The sequence below is a fragment of the Pseudopodoces humilis genome, chromosome 9, assembly GCF_049639895.1.
Source record: "Pseudopodoces humilis isolate 2021_Gansu_Grassland_sample_001 chromosome 9, ASM4963989v1, whole genome shotgun sequence".
Lineage (NCBI taxonomy): Eukaryota > Metazoa > Chordata > Aves > Passeriformes > Paridae > Pseudopodoces > Pseudopodoces humilis.
The window spans coordinates 19399124-19416709 of record NC_142208.1 but is presented as its reverse complement, the minus strand read 5'-3'; the positions used below and the strand labels follow the sequence as shown (position 1 = coordinate 19416709).

The following is a 17586-nucleotide window of genomic DNA, read 5'->3' as shown; positions in this document are numbered from 1 at the left end:
GCTGCTTGAAGGGAGCCAGGCCGTGCTCATCCTCAGACCTGGTCAGCCTCACAAGAGCTGTCACACAGAGTTTTTGTGGCATTGTAGGTGTCATTTTAAGTCTTGCGGAACGTGATTTGAGGGATTCCAAATCTGCCAAAGCAGAGCTGGCGCTGGCTCAGCGCAATGAGAGGTTCAGCTCTGCCAGAGAGAGGCTTCGTGCCCTCGTCCAGCCCGTCTGCGGCTCGCTTCGTGTGCCAGCTCGTTTCCCTGGGAGGAACTCACCCCCGACGTGCGACAGCCGGGCGGCTCAGGGGACAGGCAGCCAGCGCTCACCCTGTCCCGCTAAGGCAGCGCCTGGGGACGGCCGGCGGGGACAGGCAGGACAGCGGGGACACAGTGCCACCTGCCCGTGGGGACAGGCAGGACAGCCCGGACACAGTGCCACCTGCCCTTGGGGACAGGCAGGACAGCCCGGACACAGTGCCACCTGCCCTTGGGGACAGGCAGGACAGCCCGGACACAGTGCCACCTGCCCTTGGGGACAGGCAGGACAGCCCGGACACAGTGCCACCTGCCCTTGGGGACAGGCAGGACAGCCCGGACACAGTGCCACCTGCCCTTGGGGACAGGCAGGACAGCCCGGACACAGTGCCACCTGCCCTTGGGGACAGGCAGGACAGCCAGCAGCGCCTGTGCACTCCACGAATGGCTGGGCAGCCTCTGCCTGCCACCCCCAGCCCCCAAAACAACCCCCACTGCCCAGCGTGGTTGTTTAAACAAGTTTAAAGGAATTTAAGTCTGAAGAGGTGTGATTGGGAAGTTTAAAAATATTGAGTTATTTAGTGATCACTATTCATTCTTGGATAAATGAGGGGACACTGTCTGGTATGAAGTTAGTTGCCCCTCCACTCCCTCAAAGCACAGAAATAGGTGCTGTCCTCACATCTTAGAGACAAACCTTGAACCTCAGACCCTTTGAGACAGCCCAGGTCAGGGTCATCCTACCCATGAGCTAGAGTGACAGCCATGGTCCCCACCCAGCAGAACCGGGTGCCAGGGCACAGCCACCCCAACAGGTTAGGCCAGGTTAGGCCAGGGGCCTCACTGTGATTCACAGCAATTTGAGGAGTACCATAAAACGTTCCCTGCAGCTTCAGCTGTGCCAGAGATTAGTCTGGAGAGAGATTTTTATGTAGTTTTATGAAATGACTAGGAAAAGACCAAGAAACACAAAACTTCAGATATTGATAATCTGGAGAATGTATCAGTCTCATCACTGACTGTAGGATAAATATGCAGGAAATGAAACTGGGTGCTTCTGTTTCATCAGTTTCCTGTTCATATCCCAAAGACACACATACAGGTAGATCCATCCTGTCCTACAGCCACCCAGTCATAGGGACATCACTGTGGGAAGATGTATGGGAGGCAGGGCCAGTGATCTCTGTGTTCTGCATACCCCTGGGGTGTGGGATGCTCCGTGCTGTCTCTCCAAGGTCTGTGCCTCTGCTTTCTTAGTGCCATTGCTTTTTGTCACTTACTCCTCTCCTGTATTTGTTCAGGACCTATTTTTCCAACACCCCTTTGGTCACAGACATTTTTTGCTGATTCCCCACTAGGTTGAAAATTGCAGTTTATCACAGTTGCTGGGATATCAGGGGAGTGAGAGACCATTGTGTAAAGTGGTGGGAGAGGGCTCTCTGGCACTCTGAAAGCTTTAAAAATTCTGCTTTCAGTTTGGAAGGGAATTTCAACTAAAGCCACTGAAAAGCTCTTCAGAAAACACTGACTGTATGTTGTTTTGTGATTTTTCCCACATCCCTCATGATTCTCAGCCACAGCTCTGTGCTAGAGGCTAGATACACATCGTGGGTATTTTTGCTCTTGCTAGCAGTGGGATAGCAGGAATGCAAGCTTCCCTTTGATGTCCAGAATCAAAGTATTGACAAACAGTAAGAGAGGGATGTGAGTTCTGAGGTTGTATCTTCCCTCAAAACATGAAAACTGCCTATCTCCAAGGCTTTTCCCAATACTCTTTTATTAGTCTTAAGAATTGTTGGTGTTGTTTTCCGTTTCTCTCCTTCGTACAGGAAATAAGCCGGAGCTCTCTCACACTTTAATATACTTGTCATGCTATATGTGCAGAAACATTTGAGACTCCTCGTACTGAGCCTTTCATTTGTCAGCCCCATCTTCTCAAGAACTGGAAGCCTGCTGAATAACTTTGAAAATAATTTATTTCATATTGCAGCAGTCCTGTACACTGGAGTGGTCTTTAACCATTCCTGCTTTCTTCTGGTACCACAATGTAATACTAATTTTGTTTCTGTCATCTTCAGGTGTTTGGTTTGCTTGCAGAGCAGCTGTAACTGCACTACATTTTGCAGCAAGGATGAGCAGCCGGTGTGGGTGTGCACAGCAAATCAGCCCTTGGAATTTCTGAACAAAGATCTCACACATGGTCACTTTCAATTTGCAGGGAACTTAAATAAGATCGTCCCTCTGGCCTTTTATTTCTATGTTCCTGTTCTTCTATTGTAGTTCTTTTAAAATAACAATTATTCTGGGTGTACTATTTGCATAACAAATGGGATGGTTTTGCAAAGTTTTCGCTTCCTGGAGAGAGAACTTTTCCTTTGTAATCTGCTTTTCCAAACGTGACAAGTCATTCCCTGGGCAAGTTTCTGTTTCTGTTTTCACTTGCTTTTCTGATGCTGTATTTCCGTAAAACAGGGGAGCTTAGGCTTCGGTTTCTTTTTTCTTATACAACCCTAGTTTGGAAATTATGTCAGAAGCAGAAGGCAATGAAATCTGGATGTGCTATTGCAGGTCAGCAGAACTAAATCACTTTCAGTCCCTGGTTCAGGTACTCTAAGCTTGATCCAGCTCTACTCTGCATTCTTGACTGCAATGTAGACACATACAGACTCCTTTGGAAAACTAACTACACAGAATAATCAATCCTCCTATTTGATACAGAGTGTTCCAGTTAAGAACAAAAAGCTATGATTTATGCTAACCACTAGAGTTAATGGCAGTCTGATTTGAGCCTTGCAGACCTCTCCTAAAGAAAATGTGACTCATTGCTCAGGGCCTTTTTTTTAAACAATCCTTTTTATACTGAGGTTGGGCAATTCCAGTGTGATGAAAGAAAAAATTATAGTTTTATTTCACTGTCAGAAATTTATGAGGTTTGGTGGCTCACTTTTGAGATCAGTGTAGTTCAGATTGGTTATAGTCCTGCTCCACTGAAATCCTGGGAGGTGGACTGCCTTCATCTCTACTGGTCAGATGCTTCACTTGGAGAGACAAAGCCAGAAGCCAAGGGAAGAAAAAGTTGAGGTCAAGCATCTGCCAATACAGTTTTAAGCTACATTCATGCCTTCCTGGATGGGAGATAGAATAGGGAGCAGTCAATCTACCAGGGCTTGTGAGCATGGAGCTCTCCTTCCTTCCTGCCTTAGCTGTGCTTCTACACAACTGCCTCCTATAAAAGATGGCACAGCCAGCACCACTGCTGTGCTGCTTTTCTGAAAGGCAGATAGTTTATTCTGAAAGGCACATTTTTATACCTATGTGGAACCTGGTGTGTCAGAGCTGTGCACAGATAGCACAGACACAGGCCATTTATACAATGCCAGGTGTTAGTCCATAGGTGCACAATTTGGCCTGTGGCTATTAAACCATCTGACTGCAGCAGTCTGAAGGTTTTCCTTCCAAAAGCAGCACAGCGTGGGGATTTTGGCAACATAGTAGTGGATTAGACACTTAGAAAATGCAGCTGGATTAGAGGCTCTGAAGTGGGGTGGAAGGTTTTTCTGAGTGCTTAGCATGGATGGTGCTTAAGAGCTGCACAACATAAACTGGGCAGGGGCAGAATGTGCTCTGTGTCATTGAGACCTTTAGTAGGTCAAGTCTATGAAACAGAGTCCAAAGCTACGTCCTGCCTTTCCTTTCAGGCTCCTACTTGATGCCATACACAGATTTTAGCTGTTTCCAAAGGCCATGTACTGCCTTCCTAGGTACCTCACTTCCAGTTATGTGGCATTATGGAGGAGCTCCACATGGCTCCCAGCATTGGCAGGGGTCGACTGCCAGTCTCTGGCACCCTGTGGCCAGTTCTGCCTTGCCCCTTCCAGGCCCTGTGGTCAGGTGGCAGCCATGGGACCCCACCCCACACACCCACACTGGCAGGCAGGTTACACCAAGCCCAGGTAGGTCTCTTCCTGTTTTGGCTGAGTCCTGATACTGGCTGCAGATTTTCTCTAGGGAACTGATGGCATAGCCAAAGAAAGTCATCTTTCTTACTGTGTAACCTGGAAAAATCAAACCTTTCCAGCAAAGTCTCCCCTTCTGTTGTAAGAAAGACTTTGTGAGATTTGCACAAATGAGTGAGAGAGAAAGACCTCACAGCAAAGCTGCCAGCACTGTACTGGCCCTTTGAATCTGGGGACCTGATTCCTTTGCACTTTGTGATGGAAGAAAGGTAAGGTGTTTTTTCATGAGAATGATCTCCTTTATTCTGATCTGCTAACCTGACTGAAAGCAAACCTGAACAGGACATCTATAGACTTCACAATAAGAAAGACAGAAGTCATGTATTATGCAGATTTTTTTTTAATAAAAAAAATGCTTTCATTGCATCAGTTTCTGCATTAGAAAAGCTTCATGCACTCCAAAGGTTGCCTTCCAGAAATGGTGGTTCTGTTGTGCTGCTAACCCTTCAGCTCCTATTTCTTTGAAGGGTTCTAACATTAGAAGAGGCTTACAGACATTGCTGAGAACAACAGAAATAATAATTTTTACCTAGAACTGGGAGCTTTCTGTACAGAAAATTTGCACACATATACAAAACTCCATATACACACAGAAGTGCTTTTATGAAAGAAATTGTATTTGCAGCAGAGTAGAATCTACACAGCAACACCTGTATCTCAATCACTTGTAAGGCAGATAACTTTTTTTTCAAGTATTCTTCCTGGTACACTTTCTAGACTCATAATACCAGAGTTTTCACTTCAAAAAACAGGAACATCCTGCATGTTTAATGTAAGCAAAACCTTACATTGATTAAATAATACAGGACCATGCATTTAAACCATACCTTTTCTTCAAATAATGACTTTTTTCCTCTTGTAATGAATCCTCTGTCTGGAGTCTTATATTGCACCTTTTAGTAAACAAGTCATAATACTTCTTCCAGGCCTTAACAACCAAATAAGGCTAAACCTTTTTTTAAAGGAAAGATATTGCTACTAAATTTGTAATTATTCCTTTGGCATATAATAACTTACTTGAGCTCAACCAGAACTGCCAGTGAAAATGCCATTTTAAAGCTCTGTTATTTATATTAGAAAAATACTAATCCAGAAATAATTTTCAAATTACTCTGCTCTAGGTCTGTTCCAAACTACCAGTATAGGCTTTACTTAGCTCAGCACTATCATTGTAAGAATTTCTACCCTCTTGAGTGCAAGTTTTGCTTTGCTCAGTGTCAGGATTATAAGACCGTCCCCCATCCTGGGAGCTGGAAATAGCTGCCTTTAGTTTTTCCTCAATTTTATCAGCTGCAGCACACATTTTTAACTCTCTCAGGCTGCTTATTAGGCTTCCATATGCTCCCTTCATCCCATGACTTTGGTACCAGTCTCGAAACAGCCTAATCTTCTGTTCAGATGTATCACCATGACAATCCTGAATGCTTTGGTCTATGACAGGTTCCGATACATTGTTGTGACGAACAAATTTCTTGACTTCTGCAAGTGTCATCTCTGCCACAATACCAGGAATGTGGTTGCTCAGGTCAGCATCTAGGGGTGTGAAAGAAAATGAATGTACCTGGCACTTTTATCTTACTGGCTTTTATCACCTGCACTCAGATTTGATACTTCTCCTATCCAAACCATATTTAAGTTTCAGATATCTGTGACTCGGTATGGTTTATGTGTGATTTTTTACAATACATGGCAGGTCTGTTTTTACATGTTCCTGCCAAATGCTACGTATTTCAAGGATTTAGGCTTGCATCCATATTTTTTTCTACCATGTAAAACAGAGTATCAGTTCCCACTATAACCTATCATTGAAGTGTGGTCACCTCTCATGATTCTCTCAAAACAGCGTTGGCAGAGGTCCTGAAACAGGACAGGTCTTCTGTTGTGATGTTGTGATGCACTTCTCTGCACAGTCTTGGAGCTTTCCTGTTGTGTATCACTCCTGTGGATCTGCCCCTGAACATAATGTAGGTTTGTGAATCCTCAATCCCAATGTGGGACTGCTCCCTCCCTTATTATATTTATCCACGGTTATAGAGACACAGTTTTATGTTTCCTAGTGTCAGTACTACATGCAGAACTGAAATTCACTTGTAGACAATGAATGATTGCTCCCTATACACCAAAAATTCCTCCTGAGGCAAGACTTCTATGATGCCACTAAGTGCCTTGATGGCACTTTATAAACTGGCACTTCTTTAGTAAGTGTTCACTTTTGTGCTGGAATGACATGTCTGGACAGTGGCAAAGCCTACACAAAAATACTCTTTTTTTTTTTGTAGTTTAGGACATATATCTCTGTATCTGTTTTTTCTTCCTACTGAATTTTGAGAAATTACTTGTCTCTTACCTGTGTCTATGAGAAGTACACTCTCCTGAAAACAAAACAAAACAAAAAAGTAAGAGAGAAGTAAGTAGAAACAAGCTTACAAGGATATATAAGACAATAAATACATTTCATGATACTTTAGTTTTATTTTAGTTTTCTCCATGATTCCTGTTTTATGAGTGAGAGAGTCAGACCAGACAGACAGACCTCTTCTGACCTGGGTAAGTTTGGGGAGTCACCTCACAATTGATACTGCTTAAAATTATGCAAAGGGACAGGAATATCCTGGGTTGGTGGAGGCCTGATGATTTATGAAGTTTTGATCATGCTTATGTGACTTAGGAAGCATTCCAGCAATCCAGAAGAAGTAACACAGAGTTTCTCTTACTTCTCCCAAAAGATTCCCTGTGGTGAGATTTACTTCATTCATGTCATAGAAGAGAGGCACACAAACGTTTGGAGAGACCCAGTGCAATTTAAATGGAAAAAAGTTCTTTGCATAAAGCTGAGTTTTTTATGATCAAAGCCAACAATACTTACGTAAGGCTCTGGTTTGTAAACTCCGTTATTGAGGTGCTCATTGATTGTAAGACCCTTCCGTTTCCTCTTGCCTGAAAAAAAGCATTTTTAAAATCCAGGGCAGGATATCTCCCCTTTGGACTCCAAGAATATAAAATTGTACTTGAATAAGCATCTGAATATCTCATTCAGAGTATAATAGGAATAAGTAGGGAATCACTTACACCACCATATTGCTCCAACTATTGCTAGCAGTGCTACAGAAGCTACCAAAGCAATGACCCACCACAGGGTTTCTGGTTCTGTTGGAACAATGGAAAATTTACATGAAAGTTAACTCAATAAATGAAATACAGCAGCACACCAAATTTTAAACAAGACTGTGTCAGATTTTAAAAGCTCTCCTGTTGTTTCCTAATGACAAAAGCCAAATATGTTAAAGACATACCAATCGTGAGCTGCCCCTAAAAAGGAGTAACAGATCCTACACCTGCACAGTGATCAAGGGAAAATCATACTCTGCAGGTCAGCACAGGGCCCAGTAGGATTGGACTGAAAAAACTGACTGAGCTGTCAGGAATCACTATGGCCAGCATGTAGAACAGGACAATTGCCTCTCAAAATACAGCATGTGATGGACCTTGCTACATTTTAAAATGGTACCTTTTGTTCCGCATACAGTGTCTGAAGCTGAAGTACATTGTTTCTCAATTACACCGCTTTCACATCTGCAGAAGATATGAACACAAATTATTAGGGGATTTGTTCTCTCTTAAGCTGTTAAGAGAGCAAATCAAAATCTTCTAAGAAGTTTTACCAGCAAAATATTTCATATTTTCCGGATAAATGTGCTGGTTTCATATTCCAAACCCCTGATCTTGGGGTTTGGAATTTAATAGGTATGAAAATGGCATGGAAATTTGTGGCAGTGGGAAAACGTATGAAATTAACAGTAGATCACACAAAGATAACAGATACTTTATTACAGTAAATAAAACAGTATCTTTATTATCAGATACTTTATTACACTTTTTGGAAAGCATATACAGACTCAGTGGATATGTAAGTTTTTTTGCATGCCTTTGGAAAGTCTTCATGGCTTTAAATTGAGTTCATTGAACTCAGTCAGCTCAGGTGCAAAGGAAAATTAGTATGCTTTCCCTGAGGTCATAGATGACCTTAGCTTCTGTCTTGAAACCAGCTGGAAAAAAATGTGATTACATATTAACAATTTCATATGTAGTGATGAAGGCATAAACTTACATGGTACATTGCATGCAACTGTCACATCCTGCAGGACTGCAAAAATAGTTCTTTGCACAGGCACACTGCGTGTCCTCTTCTGGGGTACAGTTCTTTACAACCTCCAAACCTAAAAATAGATTTCTTAAAGTGTATTAGTTTGAAAATGTGGGCTTCTGCCCACAAAGTCTTGTCCTCAGACTTGCTGCTAGCTCCACCTCTGCTGGTGAGGTTTAACTTTATAATACACACAGAGAGATTTTCTAAGGAGCTGCGGGCTGACGGAGCGCTGGGAATACAGAGCTGTCAGAGAGACCCCTGCTGGAGGAGAGCTCAGAAAACTCATCACACAATACAGCTCTCACCAGAAGAGGACTCATTCAGCACAGCCAATTCCCAACTTCTCTTTCCCATTCAGAAGTGTAAAGCCAGAAGGAGACTGAGATCACACAGCCAATCTCCCCATTTGATAATGGAGATGGGTTCTTGCACTCCCTGACAGACAGCAAGTTTTTACCTTTTCTTGAAGACCTCCCATAATGAGGAATTCCACTCTTTTTTAGCTAACATGTCCATGTTAAGTATTCTTCTTAAGAATCAAACCAAATTATTAATTTTCTCCTATCCTCAGTTTATACGATAATGGTATCTCCATCTATGAAAAAAGTACTTCTGAATTAAAAATTACTGTATCTACCTACTATGAAAGCTGTTTTCATAGACATATAAAAATAGAACAAATTTTTGAATTACTATATTCAGTGCCCTGCTGTAATTTGAAACTACTTTATGTTTCACAATTTGATGAAGCTCTACTATGAAACCAGCGCTGAAGTAACTCACAGAAATAGCAAACATGAATGATCATAAAAATGGTTCACATGGAACTTCAGTGGTAATTTTCCTCTTGCCTATTGCCAGTCTACTGACTTCTCTTTAACTTCATTATTGTCTGTGGAATATTGTGACTAGCCATCCCATTACCCTTTTCTTCCCTTCAGTTTAAATAATTGTGACGCTGTACAAAATACTGAATTCTTTCGCTCTTACCAATTTCCTCATCCATGCAAAATTCTTATTATAGTAGCAAATGAGAGGAAAGTTTTCTATCCATATTGAGGTCCTAAAGGAAGGGGAGAGGACTAGAGATTGAAAACCCAACAGGTGATCTGTGTACAACCATACTGGAATTGAGAACTGTCTCGCCATTCACTTGATTTTGGGTATGAGGAATAAAGAACTATCATTCCCTAAATCCACGCAGAGCAGATCCACAGGATGCCTGGTGGAACTGATAGGAGATAAGTCTGATGGATTTAAAAAAAAACCCAACAAAATCTGTGATGGGTATTTATGCAACGGGTACTGAATTTCTGCTGTCACCCAGCAGGTTCATGAACAAAGGACTCATAAATAGACATATTTATATAGACATATATGAAGACATATAGACATAAAGAGATACTGATCTATTAGATCTTCTAATGTCCTTTCCCAGAGCTGTGGATGCTGACAGACTGCAGGGAACAGACCACAGAAAGCAGACAGGTTTGTTTTTGTTATCTCAAAACAGCATCTCTTTCCTCCACTGCTGAATGAAGAATACTGGGGTAGGTGGGCCACTGGTCTGCCCCAGCAGAGCTTGCCTTAGAGTCTTACACATGAATCCCAGACATCCTCTTGAGCATTTCAAAGGATAACAATCAATTTTAAATAATATTATCAATTACATGAAAGACTACAAAAGAAACCATCATCATTAATTCTTGCACCCCTCTTTTAAACAGATGGTGAAGAAGAGGGAGAACTTGCCTTCCTTGACTCTAACCAGTTTGTACAGTGTCTGCTTTGCAAGGGCTTTGGATAAGCAAAGGCAGTGTAAGGAGAAACAATAGAACAACTATTTTTCTTCCTACTTTGTGCTTGATGAAAGGGAACTGGAGGATAAACCTATTACTTTCTCACAAAGTCATTCATGTTCTACCACTAAAAGTTTTGAATCTACATGCTAACCATGATTAAGGTATTGTGGAGACTTTTCAGTGAAATCTTGTACAAAAGAGGAGTCATTGCTACCATTGCATTTCTACAGACATACCAAATTTGCTATCACACAATTTGCATCTCCAACATTTGTCCAAGTCATTGGGGTGATTCATGAATTCCTTTCCTTTCTCACATGGAACACAGTGTTTGATAGTATCTGTTGGGCAGGAGACATTTTTAACAAAACCTGTAGAGACAGAAAACCAACAGTTTAGAGAGAAGCCACCAGCTCTAAGACTAACATCGGAATTTCATTTTTAATCCCTAATACTTTTTGATTCTAAATATGGAATGTATATTCTTTGTGCATATGTAGATGCATTTCAGGAATGTAGTATGCATAACATTTGATTATCCTCACTCTTCCTCCAATTTAATACTGAAGGACAACACGCCAAACAAACAAAACATGAAAAACTGGAAAACCCATGAATGTATGGAATCTAGTAGGCAAAAGCATGTGTTTTCACTTTTTCAACCTCTTTCAAATACATGTATGTTAATGCCTGCCTCTTTTCTAATGAGCATCTTATGAGAGAACCACTCTCTGTAGTGAGAAGTTTTTGGTGCACTGAGCTCAAGAAGTATCTTTGAAGTGGCTTATGTCTAACAAAAAAGATACAGCTGGAATGAAGCACTACATCCAGGAAACCACCTCATGCCACTTCAGTATCCCAGCACAAAGCAATTATGCACACTGTGGTGTCCACTGTTAATGACTTCTCAACACAGTCTTACAATCATACTCACCACTTTTACATTTCTTGCAACACTGAGTATCTAAAGGGTATTCATCCTTGTTGCACTTAACTTCCCTCCTGGAAATTATCTTCCTATTGTACGTTATTAGAGCTTCAGTATCATTTTTGCACTGTGTTTCAATAATTAAGACAGCCACCTAGGAGAGAACAGAAAATTAGACAAAGATACTGTTTAGGACTGTAGGTGTGTTTTAGTACTAGCAGAGTCACATTATTAGTGTTACTCTATAACTAAACATATTGATATTCATTCACTTACTAAAACTGTTCATTACTTTAGATTTAATGGACAATGAAGACCCAAAAGAAAGCCATGAACCCTACCGCTACAGATGCTCTCCTTTCAAATTAATTTACAACAGATCCATTTATTTCAATTTTTTGCACTGTCAAGTTAAATTGCATAGTGCTTGGGGTTGTTTGTTTGTTTTTATTTCTGTCATTAAGCAGCAGAGCTCTACTAGTAGTCCCTGCCCTGCCTCTTTTCATGATACTAATAAAGCACAGTGGCCCAGAGCCCAAACCATGTTCTTTTAATTAATTTGGAAGAAGGAGGAAGAAAGATAAGGATAAATATGGTATCGTTTGCCTTCGTCTCAGCAATATTTTCTGGAGAATTCTATATTTACTCTGCACGTTCTAAATATGAGATGTCTATATAATGGAGCTATGGATGCTGACCATAATTTCAGTTAGATGCAGAAAACTCTTTATGTTAAACTACTGAAAAATCATTTTGTATATCAAACCGGCTCTGAAGTGAAGGAAGTGTTATCTGTTGCTAATTAACTGATGTAACCAATAAGACCATTGTGTTCTACAGGTAGCCACTTCTTTTGATCCTCTATTCTATTCATAAGTGAGAAGGCGAAAAGAATTTAATTTTATTTTATTAGCATCTATCTGTTTAAAATGTGTATAATATTAGTTACTGGACTGAAATTAAGAAGGCCTTTCTTTGCACCTGGAGGTGAAGCTCCAGTAGCTGGAAGAGCATAATTAGCACTGGAGGAACTCTGGGTATGGGTGCTCAGCCCATCACTTCCCCTGTTTGATGCTCTCTCTTCCTTTGCTGCCACAGCTTTCAAGGTGCTTTCCTATGAATCCCAGTGTAATGATGTTAAAAAATTAAAGTCTCCACAGAAGCTTTCAAACAGATGTGTCAAATTAGTGTGATTTGTTTTCTTTTTGCCTAGGAGAACTGTCTCACTAAATACTGGATTAGAAAGTCCAATTAAAAAATAATTACTAAAATATAGTCAGGGATGTACAACCAGTCTGGTTTGGTTTTTCCTAAAGAAGTATGAAGGAAATGTCCAGAGAGCGTTGCAGAAAATAGGATATAATCAAAGAAGGAAACGGATTTCTAAATTACTAATACCAGTAAAATGTTGCTGATTTTACCAAATGCCTGCAAACATCATGTGTGCAGAGACATGCGTTCCCTCAGATGAACAAAGTTCTGCCCCTTGTTAATGCTTTTATACAGACGAGCTATGCTGGTATGAGGGGCTACAGAAACAGAACATTTTTAGAGGGATGCCCCCTGCTCCTGCTCACGGAGATGAACTTCCTGGTACACTTACAAGAAGTGGGGGTCATTTCTCAGAATTTGACACTTAAGCAGCACCAAATACCTACACTGGTTCTGCTTGCAGGGATGGCTTACAACATCTTCCTGTAGGAGGAATAATAATAAAACTGTGAAGACTTTTTTTCAAAGCAACACCCTAATTTTTTCAAACTTTTTTTTTTCCTCCTGGATTTGTACCCTCTTAAAAGCAATCCATTTGTTATTTATGTGTGTGTCTTACAGGAAAAAAGAAAAACAAATCAGAAAAGAGACAGTAGTTATTTAGCTTCCTGTACACACCTCAGTTGCTTTTTCTGTTGTCACTGAGCAATAAACACTAATATTGGAAAGGAAGCAGTTTAGGGGCTTTTATACAGGCAGGGATGATAGGTGCTTTTTCATGACGTGTACACTCAAACAGTGGTTTTATGTTTTCAGCCTAAAATGACTCACAGAGACTCTTTTAACTTTCTCAACTTAAAAAGAAAATAGTTTTTGTATCTAAACTGAAGACTTAGATTGCACTAAGCAGTTAATGGGAACAAGATCAATCAGCTGGGGACATTTGCCCCTAGCAGAGCCCATATAAATTATCATATAAGCCCAAATTTTCCAGTTTCTCTGCATTTGCATTGCCCAGACAATGAAAAGAGTTTTCTACCTGCTCCCTCTCCTTCATTCCAACAGAGTCCTCCAAAATGCTTTCACCAACAGGTATTTTCTAGGGACACTTTTATGAAACCTGTTTTCATCTGCATTTCCAGGACACAGTGACAAGAACTTCAATTTCTTTGAATACTTGTGTCATTTTGGGATTCTCAGGCCTCCAGTTCCTCCTCTATCAAGGTATTCTTCATAACATGTCAATCTATTTCAACTGAAAAGCTTCTGCAAGACACATCTTCTAGAAATGTAATCTCAGCTTTGGAAGTGTGTGAACATGTAATTTGCATGCGGGAGTTTTTAAAACTTTACAATGTTAACCCTGAGGAAAAAAAAAAATCTCTCTTTTCTCTTGTTATCTTTATAACACATTTTACTTTAGCAAGCCACTTCTCCCATTTCTAATCTATAAACAATGATGAATGAGAAAACTGATGGCCACAGAATGTGCCCTTTTTTTTCAGTCCAGATTTGTTACATGGACCAAGGTGCATCATCAGGGGCTTTCTAAGTGTTAAAAAAGGAGGAGAGGGGATTTTTCTTGCTTTTTTTTGCCTCATGGAAGTTGGGTTGCTAGAACTAGCTCCATTTCAGTATGCTTTTCTCTGTAATTAATCTCCCTTGTATTAACTCTGTCAGGATGGCCTTTTCAAAGAGTAATTTCACTCAAAGAGTAATTTTAAAAGGCTTCTCTACTCCAGTTCTTTCACTATGACAAGAAATTTCTGCTTCCAAAACCTCCAGTATCATTTTTTCTCCAACTCTTTTTTTTTTTCTCCCACCAAGGCTGAATCTCATAGTTAGCACTAAAATAAGCTCTAAAAATAGTATTTCATATTTTAAAATCTTTTATAGAAAGAAAAAAAATAATCCAACTCCATTTTTTAAAGCTCAACAATGAGAGTTGGTATTTCCCCACAACTAGAAGCATCCTGAGCTTCTCAAATTCCAAGGGAAATGTGTGTGTTTAGTGTCTGTGACAGCAAATAGCTTCAGACTGTCCAGCACCTCAAAACACTCACTGTCCAAATACAATCTACCACCCTTTCATATCTCAGCTGACTTACATTGCAACAACATATTAGGGCTGGGAGTTGTATGATTGTTTTTTTTGTTGGGTTTTACTTTTTAGAAGTACTGTGGTAATGAGCGCCTAGTAAATACTACACTATTTGGAGAGCTGGGAGTGATATTAACCTCACTTTGTTGAGGCTAAGCATGAATTAGAGCTTGGCAGACAGAAATACAGCAACTCTCCCCCTTCTCAGTCTGTAACACAAAATGGTTTTCTTATGACTTTCTCTTCGTTCAGTGAGTTACTGCAAATATAAAGGTGGTTACTGTGGAAACATGCACAGACATGTTTCCGGAACTGGGGCCCTTGCACTTTTCACTTGAGTCTTGGGTCATCCCATCATTTTATGGCTGTTTATGCATGTACATGTAAATGTGTAAATTAGATTTCCATTATATCAGGAAGAAAGGTCAATGCAGTAATGTAGGAGCCCTGTTTTCAAAGGTATGTCTTCTGAACTTCCAGAAAACTGCCTGCTCTGTAGTTGTATCATAATTTAAAAATATTTACGTAGCAGTTCACTCTCTGGCCTGTTCCTTTAGTGTGTTGTCTTGAGGTGATTTTATGATGATACTTTATTTCCTAATTGTCTGCTGTATGCCCCAAAATGGTTTAAGATGAACCAGGAGATGAGGCTGGAGCCTGGGAATCCTGGGCTCAGTTCAAACTCTCTCTCTGGCGTGCTTTGGGCTGCAACTCGGATTGTTAACTCGCTGCCTTTCTTCAGTTTGTATTCTTGCATGCTTAGGCAAGAAACTTTATCTTTCCCCACCTTTTCCCCTGGACTCTAGCAGAGATCCTTCAGTTGTTTCTTTTTGTTTTGGTTTTTTTTCCACTTGAACTGTTTCAGCTTGCAAAGCAGGGAGCCTACAGGGGTGGTGGGAAAGACCCAGGCCACTAAAAGAAGGGACACTAAAACCCACCAGTTTTGCCTGCTGTGAGGAGTACACCAATACCAGAAGCTCAACAGGTTCCTATCTACTTTTCGCCTGAGCTGCAGCATGGATTTTTTTTCTTCCCTTCCCCTTGCCTCCTGGTCATGCAGCCAGGTGGGGGGTGTGGGGTATAAAGTTTAATTTTTTTTTTCTTTCCCATGCCTTGGGGGTATCTTGCTTTGTTAATAAACAGGGTTTTTTACACCTTGACCACCTACTATTAGTTTTTCTCATTGGCAAAAAGGGATTATTGAAGCCCTTCTCTTTAGAGAAACATTCATTCCAGAGTGTTTTCTCTTAAAATTTGTCTCTAAACTGAGACAAGTGTGCCTCTCAGTGGTACATAGTTTTGTAGCTTTTTCTACACAAAGAACTCAGATGTTTTCTAACTTCATAGACAATTTATATTTTTGCATGACTATGCCTAAATCTTCTTTTACTTGAGTGCAGCGTGGAGTTCCTCACAAAATTGAGGTCTCATTCAACAAACTGTTTTCATGTTCTGGTTTAACCAAATAATATGCCAAACTCTGACCAGGTTTACTGTTTTAAAAGAAGTGGAATAACATGCTAATTAAAACAAATAACTTTTTAATAATAGAAATTATGTAGGAATGATACAGTCTTTCTAAGGTATACTGAAATTTGGAAATAATTGGAAAATAAGAACAGAAATTATATATTCTCTGAAGCAGTGTTATAAATGAAAGTATTTTTAATCTTTATATTCTGAATAGTTCCAACACACTGAGCTACACTGACACTTCTGTCACTAGTTGGCTGCTCCTATACAGGAACAGGTAATACACACGTCAGCAGATGAAAATCCTTCTTTGTATTTAATCACGCTTTGATGATTTGTACAGGGGCATGGATAGAACTCTCTGAAATACTTTAAATAATTCACTACCTGTTATGTAGTTAATCACATTGCAATTTGAGTGGTTTATACATTAAGGCTTAATTTTAACCTGACAAACCACAAAATAAATTGTGTTTGTTAGCAGTAAAACCACGTTGTGAAGAGACTGGAAGGTCAGCTCCAGTGAGTTGTCTCTGAAACAGGAGATTCGGGGCTGGGGCAGCAGTGTGTACTACATCCACACTTCCAGACAGGTGGTGGCTCTGCCCTACAGCAGGGCTCACTGCCACCCGCCTCATGCCCCCTCCCCAGCCCCGGCCTCGGGGAGCAGGGCTGCCTCGGGCAGCTGTGCCAGAGCGCAGCCTGAGCCGGGACATCCACACGAGCCTAGATCTGCTGTCCTGCAGCCTCCTGGCACTGCAGCTCTTCGGCGTAATGCACCTGTACTAGTGGAGACCCTGTGCTGGCCACTGACACGTTTCCTTACTTCTCCTGTTGACGGCAGGCGTTCAAAATGGACCTTTGTGAAGGTAACTAGTGATGAGAGTGAGACACGAGACGCGAAGCTCAGAAGCTGCAGGGACTCACTCTGTGCGCAGGCAAGAAGGAAAGGCCCTGCCCTATTGCTTCCAGTAAATGCTGCACACTGACGCAAGGCTTGGACTATTCCTCCAGCTACTCCTGGGTCACCGTCACAGCGGTTCAAACTCCTCCCCCACAGGTATTTGCTTTTTATGTTGCTTCCCCAGCCCTCTGTGTTAGGGACCCGCTGTGGTGTAGATGGAGCAGGTTTCCCAGCGAGCCGGTTGTAGCCCGGGCAGGTCCCGTGCCGGGCTGCCACGGCGGGGACTCCGCTGTCCCGCCCGCGGCTGCGGCCCGGGGCCGGTGCCAGCTGTCCCGGGTCCCCCACCTACAGCGCACCATCCGACAGCCCCCCGCATCCATCTCCCTTTCCTTCTGTCCCCTTTTGCACGACACGCACTTCTCTCAGCACCCTTCAGAAGTGCCTGAACTTCAAGGCGAGTTTTTTCCACTTAAAACATCGCCTAACGAATTGACTGAAATGTCGCTAGCGACTTTGTCACCGCCGGTGGCGAGCAGCAACCGGGCAGCGCTCCTGGTCCCCGCCCGGCCCCGCTACCCCGGCGGGGCCGGTCCCGCCGCCCGCCCGCTGCCCCGCTCGGGTGGACACTTACGAGGAGCAGGGGAAGGAGCCCCCGGGCCACGCCGCCGCTGTCCCGCACCGGGGCCATGCCGCCAGTGCCCCGCACCGTGCCCATGCCGCTGCCCGGCACCTTCCGGCGGGCCGTGCCCCGTCCCGCGGC

At 42.0% G+C, this 17586-nt stretch overlaps 1 protein-coding gene across 1 annotated transcript; it reads right to left on the bottom strand.

Moving 5' to 3' along the window:
- Nucleotides 1-4620: 4620 nt before the first annotated feature.
- On the bottom strand, nt 4621-17586 carry FAS (Fas cell surface death receptor). The gene is made up of 9 exons (XM_005520602.3): nt 17458-17586; nt 11143-11290; nt 10445-10579; nt 8368-8476; nt 7768-7832; nt 7329-7406; nt 7126-7196; nt 6607-6631; nt 4621-5792 (listed from the first exon to the last, which is right to left on the bottom strand). Exons 1-9 carry the CDS (start codon nt 17539-17541, stop codon nt 5377-5379), a joined length of 1131 nt encoding a protein of 376 aa, XP_005520659.3. The 5' UTR covers nt 17542-17586; the 3' UTR covers nt 4621-5376.